The 13,376-nt window shown below is 40.3% G+C and overlaps 1 protein-coding gene across 2 annotated transcripts; it reads right to left on the bottom strand.

Moving 5' to 3' along the window:
- Positions 1 to 123: 123 nt before the first annotated feature.
- Positions 124 to 10,192, bottom strand: LOC132118039 (tyrosine-protein kinase SRK3-like). Of its 2 annotated transcripts, XM_059527520.1 has the most exons (9): positions 9,637 to 10,192; positions 9,186 to 9,547; positions 6,707 to 6,828; positions 5,831 to 5,997; positions 4,604 to 4,751; positions 3,493 to 3,651; positions 1,966 to 2,147; positions 1,724 to 1,880; positions 124 to 1,035 (listed from the first exon to the last, which is right to left on the bottom strand). In XM_059527520.1, exons 1-9 carry the CDS (start codon positions 9,709 to 9,711, stop codon positions 836 to 838), a joined length of 1,572 nt encoding a protein of 523 aa, XP_059383503.1. In that variant the 5' UTR covers positions 9,712 to 10,192; the 3' UTR covers positions 124 to 835. The 2 variants fall into 2 exon arrangements, with proteins under 2 accessions (XP_059383503.1, XP_059383504.1); XM_059527521.1 differs by having other exon boundaries at positions 9,186 to 10,191.
- Positions 10,193 to 13,376: the final 3,184 nt, after the last annotated feature.

The following is a 13,376-nucleotide window of genomic DNA, read 5'->3' as shown; positions in this document are numbered from 1 at the left end:
CATCCTTTATTATTTGAGGTTAATTGCTTTACAGACTAGCAGCATGCTTCCGTTCAAACTTAAAGTCAGGTTACATTATGATCAATCTGCAAATAAATGATAAATAAACTGCAGAAACATATATATACTGAAAAAATATTTTATTTACAAGAGTTATCTTAAGAATTCATCTTGTATAATTCATTGGAAGACAATTGACTTATGACATGGATGTGATTTCTACGAAACCGATCATGAGGACACCTACCCAGGTAGTTTTGTCATATGGCTCCTGTGTTAATTTCAATATCGTGTACCTAGTACAGTTATTTGTGCAGCCTGCCTTCAAACAGGCTAAAGACACTCAACAGATCCAACTTAAAATCACCGTAGATTTCACCGTCAAGACACCGGTCCACACTGACAGGTCAATCTTTTGTAAACATAAACTCTGACCTGAAAACATCAGACCAAATAATCTCCTATTCCTATTACTACAGAAACTGAATTAGCCAGATCAACTCTAGCGCAAAATACACTAAGTGCATTCTAAAATACGGATATCATGACAGTAAATAACAGTGCTTGGCATCTTGATCCACTCATGATCAAGATTCGCTGACGTGCTACAGATAATCTGGCCCTGTCATTGTAAGAAGATGCATGTTTCTCTCCTCCAACCTCAATTAATCTTTTATCCTCTTTAAAATCCGTAAACAAGCATTTATTATTGCACATAACTTAATTAACATAAGCAGTCAAAAAGAATCCATTGTATGTGCACTTTTGTCCATGCAAGTCTTTTCTTCATTCTCCTTTCTGTCCACACAGAATCTTCTGTATCAGTCCACCTCTTCTACACCTCAATGGTTTTGAAGTAGATTCTGGAGTAGATATTTTCCAGCTGACTGTGAAGGGCATGGAACGAGGGCCGTTTTGAAGCCTCCGCCTGCCAGCATTCCAACATAATGCGGTAGATGTTTGGGGGGCAGCGATTTGGACACGGTAACCTGTACCCCGATGACAGGATCTCCAACACCTCCTTATTATTCTTCCCTGTGGGACACAGAGTGTGGCACATGCATATGATATATATGCTCTCCTGCTCAAAGGTTTGCGATCTATTTTTTAATAAATGGACGATTTTATTTAGCAAGGATGCTTCATGGTTATTCAAATCTTGTCCTGGAGGGCCAATGCGCTGCAGAGTTTAGCTCCAACCCTGATCAAACACACCTGAGCATGCTAATCAGTGTCTTCAGGCTCATTAGAAAATCACAGGTAGGTGAGTTTGATCATGGTTGAAGCTAAACTCTAAGCGCATTGGCCCTCCAGGACAAAATTTGAATAACCCTGCTTTAAATTGATCAAAAGTAAAGGTAAGGATATTTTTAATACTACAATTTTTTTTATTTATTTCAAATGTTGTTTTCTGCAAAAATATTAAGCAGCACAAATGATTTCAACACTCATATTAATACAAATGTTTCTTGCACTGCAAATCAGCATATTAGAATGATTTCTGAAGGAGCATGTGGCACTGAAGACTGGGGTAATGATGCTAAAAATACAGCTTTGACATCACAGGAATAAATGGAATTTAAAAATGCATAAAAATATTGCAATAGTATTTCACAGTATTACTATTTTGTATTCTATTTTTGATTAACCGCAGCCTTAAGGAGAATAACAGACTTCTTTCAAAAAATAAAAATGGTACTGTATATGAGAAAGAGACTCATACCATCATATGGCATCTTTCCACGTGACATTATCTCATACAGCAGCACTCCAAAGGACCAGACATCAGATTTGACTGAGAACCGCTGGTAGAGAGCAGCTTCTGGAGCCGTCCACCGCACAGGAATCTTGGTGTTTCTACTAGCGGTATACACACTATCCTACACACAAACACAAAAATTACACACTAAGATTAAATTTATCTGCAGATTTCCAGGGGCATCTTTGACATCCAGCCAATATTACCTTAATGATGCGAGCCAAACCGAAATCAGCCACTTTACACACCAGGTCTTCTCCAACCAGGATGTTTCGAGCTGCAAGGTCTCTGTGGACAATGTGTCGATCTTCCAGATACGCCATTCCTTCTGCTATCTGACCAGCCATGTAGATCAGATGAGCAGAGGTCAACACCTGACCCTCGGGTGCTACAGGAAGAGATGAGAAAAAAAGAGATGGAAAAAGTTGCTCATTGCGGAGTCCCACAAGGCTCAATTCTTGCACCGCTCTTGTTTAGCCTGTATATGCTCCCACTAAGTCGAATAATGAGAAAGAACCAAATTGCCTATCACAGCTATGCTCATGATACACAGATTTACGTAGCCTTATCACCAAATGACTACAGCCTCATTGACTCCCTCTGCCAATGTATTGATGAAATTAATAGTTGGATGTGTTAGAACTTTCTTAATTTAAACAAGAAAAAAACTGAAGTTATTACATTTGGAAACAAAGATGAAGTGTTCAAGGTGAATGCATACCTTGACTTTAGTTGGGATCTAACAACTAAAAATCAAGTCAGGAATCTTGGTGTGATTCTGGAGACAGACCTTAATTTCAGTAGTCATGTCAAAGCAGTAACTAAATCAGCATACTATCATTTAAAAAACATTGCAAGAATTAGATGTTTTGTTTCCAGTCAAGACTTGGAGAAACTTGTTCATGCCTTTATCACCAGCAGGGTGGACTATTGTAATGGGCTCCTCACCGGCCTTCACAAGAAGACCATTAGAAATGTGCTATATAAATAAACTTGCCTTTCCTTGCCTCATTGGGAACATCAGCCAAATGTCTGAGACCTAACTAAAAATGTGGGCTTCAAAGCATAATTTAAATCTCAAAATAAAATAATCTGAATTGAAATCTGGTAAAGAATTGGGGGAAAAAAGTGTAATGATTTAGAGTAATAAAATTACGCATTATTTTTGTGTCAGTAATCAAAAGAAGTATTAATGGCACTGATTGTGTGAGTCTTTGTACATATGTTCAGATGTTCCCCCATCTGGAGCTCAAAATCTTTAGATTATCTCAAATCATACTGGAGGACAAAATGATCTGCGCTGTGGATTTCATGCGGCTTTGGTCGTCAAAGCTGAAGGGGAAGGTAACCATTTTCAATTCAACTTTTCAGTGAAACCGTTATGCTCAAAATATAATTTCTGTATAAGAAGTGACATATTAATTCACAGAGATGAAAATGAAACACTTTTATGTGTGGGAAACAACAAGCCATATTTAGGTACACAAATTACTTCACAGACTGAAGGAAATGAAATGATGACATTTGAATTTTAACCATAAAACACTGGTGTCACATAAAGCCATAAATGTTTGTCAGTGCGGACGTGATTGTCTGATAAGAAAACTAAATGTAATGTCTAAAATACCCAGACCAGATCTTGTGCAATACTGTATAATACTACGCTATTCAAACATGCAGGTGTAGTATATAAGCAAGACGCGAACAAAGAATTAGAGTGCATTGACACTTACAAGCAAGATAAAGTTTGAGACTTCCTTTACTCATGAGCTCAGTGACAATGTAGACCGGCTCCCCTCGTGTGCACAGGGCCAACAGCTCAATCAGTTTAGGATGGTGCAGGTTTTTCAGTGCATGGACCTCCTTCACAAACTCATCCAATTTAGTGTCCTCTACAGGTCAGAGTAAGAGAACAACACATCAAGAATTGCCTTTATTCATTGATATTTTTATAAAAAAAAAAAATCATTTGTTCATTTAACAGTGGTCCTTTTCTCAAGATGTAATGCAGATCCAACTGACTTTGAAACAAAACCCCAAGATGAAAATAATTTGTGGGTAAGTACAAAATGATACATTTCAAAGAGAAAAAACAACATTAAAATCTTTGTGAGTGCTCTTTCATTCCTTCAGTGCTGAATTACATAAACAGACTCTTTGTATGGGAAAATTTCAATTCAAGCTTTTTAGGGTTTCACATCTTCATATATATATATATATATATATATATATATATATAATGACTTATATATCCTTAGTATATTACAATATTAATTCATTTAAAAATGGAAATAATTTTTCCTTTATCAGAATATCAGAAAATGGTAAATGTGAATTCAGTTATTTCCTTATGTTGCAGTTTTGTCCAGGTACTATGCACTAATTTCTAATGAATTACGGGCAGTTTATTAAGAAATATTCTTATTGATTGTTAGTGTTCATATAGACAATAATTCCAAAATTCTTAGGCACTCATGTGGTTAAAATGCCTTCAATAAATTGGCCTTAGGTACTTAAAATTAACTAACCAATGCATCTGTAGTATATTTTAATATTTTAAGATTCTGTTATCGAAATGCTTAAAAAATTTATAATTTTCCATCATCTTAAAATATCAATTCTTTAGGATTTCTGTATGTCCTAAATTGGACTTTCAGTCCTTTGTCATATCCCTCTATAAAAGCCAGTTCCTTTTAGCAGTAAAAACCACCAGGAAGTGACATCATTTTTGGTGCTAAATACAACAGCATGCACAACCATCATTATTAGAGACTTGATTGAATGAATCCGGTGATGTTTTCTGTTATTAGTTGGGTTGTTGTTTCATCTTGTGTGGTGTCTCACCTTGTTTGAGCATCTTGATGGCCACTTTCTGTGTCTTTGTGATCCAGACAGCTTCCCAGACTTCCCCAAAATGGCCCTCTCCCAGCTTCTTGAGTAGCTGAAACTCCTCCCTCGGCCGCTCCCATGGCTCCATGTCAAACAGCTCCCTCTGCATGTGGACACACACGCAACAAAGCTACAAAAGAGCTCTTCCAAGAATCTCTCCTAAATATGACATGTTGCTCTAAACACAGCGTGCAGTATTGATCATAAAACCAGAGGCTATAGAGTGGTTATATTTTGTTAACAGCCTAAACATGAGGCAGGAGAGAAGAGAAGAGAGAAGGAATGGAGGCAATTTGCATTTTTAGGAAATTTTACTGGGAAAACAAATCAGCAGAAGATTTTGGTGTGTTTAGAAGGGAAAATAAAATATATATATATATCCTCTAATTCATGGATTTATTAAATAGTCACTTAATTAGTTATGATATTTAAATTAAATAAATTAAATCATAAAACCACCAGCAACAATGTACCACTGCAGGGGCTTGTGAGGGGAGGCAGATCTTAATCTACCTATACTATTTTTTCCTGATTTGATTAGGGGTTGCCCTCTGTTATTTGATAGAAATATATAATATAATACAATAAAATAAAAACAATAAAGCAAGTTGATCCATGAATATGTCCTTCTTGGTAAGTTCAGCATGAAATGGTTCAAAGACCTTAACAGGTTTTTCACAGAAATAACTGTAAAACATAATCAAGTGTTCATATCAAGTGCTCTTAGTCACAAAATAAAAATCTGAAAGATGGTAAAGCTGTCCAAATGAAAACACGAAATGCATGAAGTAAAATGTAACAAGTTTGTTGTGCTATAGGTTTAGGAAGCAAGTTTGTGTTTTCATATTCAGCCTCGGATTCATTACTGAAAACCAGGAGAGAAGAGCAAATGATAACCATGAGGCCAAACCAGACGGAGCGCAAGAAAATGCTTTTCTGTGCAGAGCTGCTGATTAAGATGAAGGTGATTAGAAAGCCACTGCAGGCCGACTGGTGCCATCACCCAGGGCCACTTCTCCAAAAACAGACCATTTCTCTACAACACTAATTGAATCTCTAATGCAGAACTGATACCCATAAAAAGGATGCCTATTTATGAGCCTTAGTTCATGAAAACCATAAGTGATGCCTAAAATGAAGATGTCGCTCTTGTGTGTGTATTAAATATTAAGAGTGTCATACTTGCTGTTCACATGGCTGGTCTAAGGGGCATCCCAGACTTCTGGAGTTTTGCTGGTAGTATCTGATGAGCTCATCCAGAGTGCCAAAAGAGATCTTGTCAGATACAAAGTAAGCACCAATCGCTGAGCGATGAATACGGAAATGGAAGACACTATTTTCACTTCTGGCTGTGAAGGAGAGAATAAAATTTTCCAACATTATTTTTGAAAATTTATTTTTAGCACTTTTTAACCATGATTTTTTTGTTGAGATGGACATATGTGAATGTATATATAAAGATAATAAAATAAAATAATAATAAAGTTGAATGTATATATAAAGATAATAAAATAATAATAAAGTTAATAAAAAAAATTATCTGACTGAATCAAACAGAGTAGGGAAGTAGATATGGACTTTTCATAAATGTAATTCAAATAATAATCATTACATTTATTAATATTTTATATCTGAGACCTTTAAATATAAGAAATAAAACATCTTTAGTGGAGGACTTGAAAAGAATGTTATCATAATCAGTTTGGACAAGGTTAACACAAATTATTGAATGGCTTTGTGGTTTCTGAGACCTTAAAATAATGCTCTTGTGTGGAGACAGAAAAACGCTTAGTCAGCTGCACATGGAAGACCAATATGGTGTTACAAGCTGTGGGGTGGAAAGAGAGAGAGATAAAGAGAGAGATGCTGGTCTGAAAGGGTGAAGGATAAGACGATAGTGGATATCTTAGGCAGAAAATGATAAGATTGATGAAGGGGAGGCTACGTTGTCACGCAGATGAGAAAGAAAGAAGACGAGAAAGGGAAGTACTGAGGTCTCCAGGCATTCAAATGAAAGAGTGTGAGAGAGAGGGAGGGAGAAGAAACAAGGGAACAAACCGGAGATAGTATATTCATCGCTGTGGCTCTCACTGATCCTCACCAGGAAGGAGCCAGTTTTGTTCTGTGAACTCAGAAGCAGCTTCTCAGCCTTTTGTCTGTTTATATTCCCATAGTACCATCTGTAAAACAGATGCACAGAACACAGCTGAATGAATGAACACTTCATAACCTGTCAAGACCATGCATGTCCAGGTCATATTTCACCAGAAAAATCCAAAGAAAATAAGTATTTTTTTTATTTTTCATTACTGTAATGTGTAAAAATAGTCATTTTCAAAGTATATTTATTCATTATATTCAGTGTTTTGCCTTTAATTAATGCTGATAATATATCAATATATATAATATAAATAAAACCAGGAGAAATGTGCATAATATCAGAAAATGAATCTTTATGATATTATTCTGAAATATGAATATTTTCATGTTGATAGATAAAAACAAACACAGCACATTTACTATCTACTGCACATACAATTCTATACTAAAGTTTGAACTATCAGCTAAAATATTAATAATATAATCATTAATAATGCATGTTTAGAACTGTAATTAGTCTTTTTTTTACATTAGAGTAATTGGATGGCATTACTAAGTAGTGAGGACTGAACGACATGTATTTCATTGTAATTATTGGCTGACACATTATTATTGTTAGTCTTATGTCAGTATTTATATGAGTACTGTAGTGTAAAATGCCTGAAATTGTTGTATGAAAATCTATATCTGCCATTTCTTTTTACCAGTAATATTTTATAATGACAAATAGGCTGAGATATTCCACATAAAATAAGGTAAAATTAAATAAGCTCCTCCAAAATATATATTCTATAAATGGTTAATCAATATGTTATGAGTTATGTAGAAACCCTAATTAGCCATATACAGCAAGAATATTAAACCAATTAGTCTAATATCCTGGGATTTTATAGCCTGCCGTTCACTTATTTTAGTGTTTTTATTTGCTGATATTTATTACAGGGAGAGAAAGAAACACCTCACATTTTGCCCACATTAACCACGTCCAGCTTCTGACAGTAAACACTGTGGCGTCATGCAAAGTGTTGCCGTGTTAAATATGGGTGCGGCAGATGCACCTGCTTGTTTAGCACAATGGTGCTTCAGTTTCAGTGAAACTCTGGCATATGACAGGTGCACCAGAGGCCGAACACACATTACTCTGACATAAACAACCCGTTACCTGTCAACACTGTTTAGGAGGTCTTTATGGCCAGGACAATTGACTGACCTCGTTACAGCAACCAAACAGAAATGAAAGAAAACAGCCCATTGTTCAGACGGACAATGATAAACCCCGTTGTGAATTAAACGAGACAGTGCAGGTATACATGAACATTCTTTGGTTGAGCTCATGAACAACCAAAACTAGGCACACTGCTTCTGTGATTTCAAAACAGTAAGGTCAGATTTGGACCTTTTCACCGTATTGTTACAGTGTAAATTATACAAAGGTTTTAAGGATCTATTTATTTAAAAAAAAAGAATAATAATGTCTGCAAAATCATTCAATCTAAATTTAAAGGTAATTTTCAAAATACAGTCTGCCAGGGTTTGTCATGCGCTACCTTTGTAGCAACTGACTTTAATAAACGAGTTTTGGAAATATATTAAAGATAACTAAATGCATAATAAAGTCTTTTATTATGGATGTAGCAGACTGAAACCTTTGTCAAAACATATGTAGCTATATTTGTATTAGACAGCAATCTATTGTTCAAAATCAATTAAATTCAAGTGTTAATTAGGGGATTCTGACTCCCCCAAACCACCATATTTACACCCTATAACTGAAGGGATCTTAAACCTGAAATACTTTTATGGTTACCTATATAAACAAATGAAATCAAGTGTTGATGAAAATCTAAAATGCAATGTTTGTGCACTGCAGAGGTATAAAATATTAGTCCAGTATGAAAGCAATAAAAGCCAATGGAAAGTTTAACTATTACAGAAAAACAAATGTGCAAGTATCTAGCCTTACATTAAGGTTTTTATTCATATTTTATATGTGTGTGTGTGTGTGTGCGTGAGAGAGAGAGACCCTGGATCACAAAACCATACATATAGTTCAAAAATATTAACTTTTATTTATGCCAAAAATCATTAGGATATTAAGTAAAAACAATGTTCCATGAGGATATTTTGTACCGTAAATATATCAAAACTTGATTTTTAATTAGTTATATGCATTGCTAAGAACTTAATTTGGACAACTTTAAAAGCGATTTTCTTTTTGCACCCTCAGATTCCAAATTTTCTAATAGTTGTATATCTCAGCCAAATATACATCAATGAAAAGCTTATTTATTCAACTTTCAGATTATGTATAAATCTCAACAAAAAAACCCCGACCCTTATGACTTATGTTCCAAGGTCACATATAATGAATATTCTAATTAAAAATGGACATGCTATCACTAGAAACTAAATAGATCTATTGACAGTCAGGACTCACCTGTAGTTAGCGAATTCATCCTGTACTAGGGCCACATAATTAGCAGGGACCAGTCCGGACTCCAGGGACCCCGTCAGCTTCTTGGCAAGTACATAATCTCCCCTCTTTTCTATGACAGACAGTTTGTCCCCTTCTTTCACCGTCAGCTCTTCCTCACTGCGGGCTTCGAAGTCGAAGAGCGCCGCGTACAGCTGCGCAGGTTTCTTCTTCGGAGCCGGGACCCGGATATCACCCGAAACCGTGCGGATCTCGGCCGGTCGAGGCATGCTCGGATAGTAAAACTCGGGCCATATGCAGTCCCACAGCGTCTTCAGACAGGGCATACAGCTGCGACAACACTTCTCCATCCCAGCCCTCGCTTTCTGCGGACTCCAGGGTAGCCAGAATATTTGGAAGCTGTCCACCAAGCGAAACGGTTGAAATTGAAAATAAAGGCGTGTGGGTCCCTCACCGATGGTGACCGACCGTCCGTAGTGATTCTGTACCGGGATCCCCTTTGTTGAGTCAACGCGCCGGCCGAGATCATAGCGGAGGATCAGGTGAAACCGGTTCCGTCTCGGGATGGATCACAAAGGTACGCGGAAAAGACATGTTGGATAGTTCATTGAGACATTTAGACGAGGAGAGGATGTTGCTGTTGAAGTACCACAGATGAAGAACATCCTCTTTTCATGTAAACCTCGGCTCTACTCGTCCACGACGCCCCTCTTCTCTCATAATGAGCGATGCAGTGCGCCGCAGCACTCGGTGCCTCTATCCGCGCCGGAGCAAAACGCTTCGCAGTGCGTGCAGCTGGCCGCGAGCGAGCCGTGTCTCCCGTAGAGCGATCATCTGTTCACTAGGCAAGCGCACACTTGGAGCTGGAAAGCGTTTGTGTATATTTTTAGATTCGCCCTTTAATCGTTAAACATTCTTACATCTCCGCAAATATTTGCGTTTATGAAAATTTGTGCACGCTCATTTGCGTGCATATCGTGCGAATAAGCAGTTGAAAACAATACTATTCTGGCCTATTCGTTTTTAACACACACACACACACACACACACACACACACACACACACACACACACACACACACACACATAATCACGTTTATTATTATACACGAAGGTGACTTCCATTTAGCCTTATTTTTCTTTTAAATTGTTGTGCTAATTATAGTAACTAAACCAGTGGTGCACAGCAATATTGGGGGCCCGCCCATGAGCGGTGACGTCATACGCTGCACCTTTATATTGCGGTTTAATATTATATTGGGCAGTTTAGCTCTTTAATTATTTTCTGTTTATTTTGCGTATTATGAGCTATATTTCCTGAATGACTTCTAGGCTTCTGTCATTTAGAATGTATAAGCTAATGAGGTTAGGCTACTGGAAGTGCAGCCTATATAAATCATTCAATACATTTATTTTGGCGTCGCATAAAATAAAGAAGGAAGATTTAAGAATAAAGCTGTTCGAAAAACTTTATCATGACAGTAACCTCGGTTCCCTGAGAGGCGAGAACGAGACATTACGACAGCTAAGACGTATATGGGAACTCCTCCCTTCTCCACTTTCGCTGAAATCTTATTGGCTAACGCCAGCTGGGGGCAGCTGGCCAATTGACGCGAAGCATGCAAATACTGACAGGACAGCGGGCAGTATAAAATGCATGGGCGCGAAAATTACGTCAGAATCACGACTGAACGCTAGCACAGCTGATCAAACAGCGACCACAGCGGCTAATGTAATGTCTCGTTCCCGCCTCTCAGGGAACCGAGGTTACGATAGTAACCGGAGACGTTCCCTCTCGAGGCGGTAACTCAACATTACGTCAGCTAAGACGTATATGGGAACTGTATAAAATCCAATGGCCGGGTCGCTAAGAGTGCTTGCATCTGATAGGCGGAACTAGACCAATGAGACATCTGCTCCGACCCTAATCGAAGTCTGCACTAACCAGGGCAGACACAACGCAATAAGCACCCAAGCATGAGAGTTAAACAGAGTCGACGGCGTTTGCGGCCATACAGCCACTGATGATTTGTTTTGACCAGGGCCCCGCCCCCGCGAGGCTAGAAGCACTGGCGGGAGGGCGGTTCGCGTCGACTATATAATGGTGTGACACTCTTGCAGCCTCGAGAGGCCATTATAATCATGGGTTGTGGCTCTGCGCTGTTTGAGACAGGGCGAGTGACACAGTGTTGGGTGCAAGAATTTGGATACATGCTTCTATAGTAAAATTTTACTCACACAAACATCATTTAAACACATATAGCAATCGTCACCCATAGTGACATGGGCATAGACAGTAAAAGAAATGGACACAGCGACCCCATTGGAACTCAATTGAGACAAGTGAAGCCCATTTTTAGCGATTTTTACCACTTCCGTTTCTGACGCGCAGACTCAAACTAAGCTTGATGACGTCAGCAACCTGTCTGACAGATGTAAATCTTCTAGTAGCTGTGCGTGCAAACTGCCATCATTAATCTTGCAGAGACGGCGAGCTTGAGCGGGGAGTTCTTTGGCGTGAGTGAGCAGGAGTAAGTATTCTGATTAATTATTTTGTATAGTATCTTAAAATGGGCTTCTCTCTTGACGTCTCCCCGATTGCCTGCGAGCTTCTCCTCCTGTCTGTACGGTAATGCGACAGAGAGTCGAGTGGTTATGACGCAATCGTTAGCCTATTTTCACAAAAACTGTTTCTACGGGGCCATAATGTAACATAGAAGGTAATGGAGCCCTTTATACATTGTCGTGTATCTTTAGTCAATGGGATGCTAACGCAAGTGAAGTTCTGCTACAAAATGAGTCAGGGAGACGGCTCGGTGGCCAAGGATGGCGCGCTGGCTCTCTCGCGGCGCGGGGTCCTCAACTGACCCTGACGTTTCCTCCCAGGCTCTTACCACTGCTGGTTTCAGCCAAAACGAGCGTCCGGTTCAGAGTGGGGTGCCACGGCGGGCTTTTTTAGCTGGTCTTAGAGCCTGACGAGGTGCAGAAGAGCCGAACCTCGCAGATGATGACTGGAGTGAGCGACGGGGCATCACGTGGCTCATCGCCTTGGCGCGCTTTCTGCATCTCTGAGAAACGCTCCATGACTCCATGGCGTCACCAAAGAGGCCGGAGGGAGCAACTGGAATGTTTAGGAGCGTCCTACGGTCCGCGTCTTCCAGGTCAGCTAGGGTAAGCCATAGGTGCCTGTAAGGACGACCATGAGCCCCATGAGTGCTCCCACCAGTCAGCGCGAGATCAGTTGCTGCGCGCAGGTCCCTGATGACGTCAGCGCTATTGTGCCGCCGTCTGCCTGAAACACCTGGAGTATTGCCCTGGCATGAAGAGCAGAAGCTGCCTTCCCTCAGCAGTATAGGCTTTGTCCGTCTATAGGCCGTGAACCGCACGGCTTGGAAGGCAGGCTGTGGTCCGAATCCAATGCAGAGGGAGAAGGGCACAGGTGCGCGGTAACAGTCTCCTCGACGGGGGGGAGGTTTTCCGCCCCTTCCACGTGCGTGAACATGGCCTGCGTGGCAGAGTGGGTGCGCGCCGATTGGGGTGCAACCCACGACTTCACCACGAGCTCTTGCATGCCTCATTGCCGTCTGGCAGCAGCTCGACTGGAGGAGCCACGAGTCCAGCTACCTTTCACAGGCTCGTCAGGTGCGTTGCAAGCGAGACCCAGCTCCGTGACGGCCTTTCCGAAGACCCTGACGAGCTCCTCCTGGAGGTCTGCAGGGCCCTCTTGGTCGGGGCGATCCAACTGAGGCCCAAACCTTTTCCGACGTCGAAAGAGGCATGGAGTCATTTTCCTCGCCAGCTCCGAAGAGGACGAAGTTCGCGGGGCGGAAGCTATCGCCCACCACGCCGATGTCAAACTCGTCTTCGGGCGGGGGAGGGCCCACCAGCGGCTCGCTGGCGGCAGTGGGCCTCATTCCCGCTGTTTTCCGAGCCACTCTGGCTCTGAGGGCGCGCACTGCCAGCTCGGCACAGTGGGCGCACGTGTGGTCCGTGTGAGGCTCCCAGGCAGGTCACACAGAACTGGTGAAGGTCCGAATCTAGCATTAGCAGCCATCGGATGCGGAGAGGAAAAACAGGGTGAGTAGTCCTCTATTGCAACTTCCACAATGACTAAGATAAGATTTCTAGTGTGAAGAAAGAGATTCTGATTTAATTTTCGCGCCCATGCATTTTATACTGCCCGCTGTCTTGTCA

The sequence above is a fragment of the Carassius carassius genome, chromosome 37, assembly GCF_963082965.1.
Source record: "Carassius carassius chromosome 37, fCarCar2.1, whole genome shotgun sequence".
In the NCBI taxonomy this organism is placed as follows: domain Eukaryota; kingdom Metazoa; phylum Chordata; class Actinopteri; order Cypriniformes; family Cyprinidae; genus Carassius; species Carassius carassius.
The sequence above is the reverse complement of the archived record's forward strand: the minus strand, read 5'-3'. Positions and strand labels throughout refer to the sequence as shown.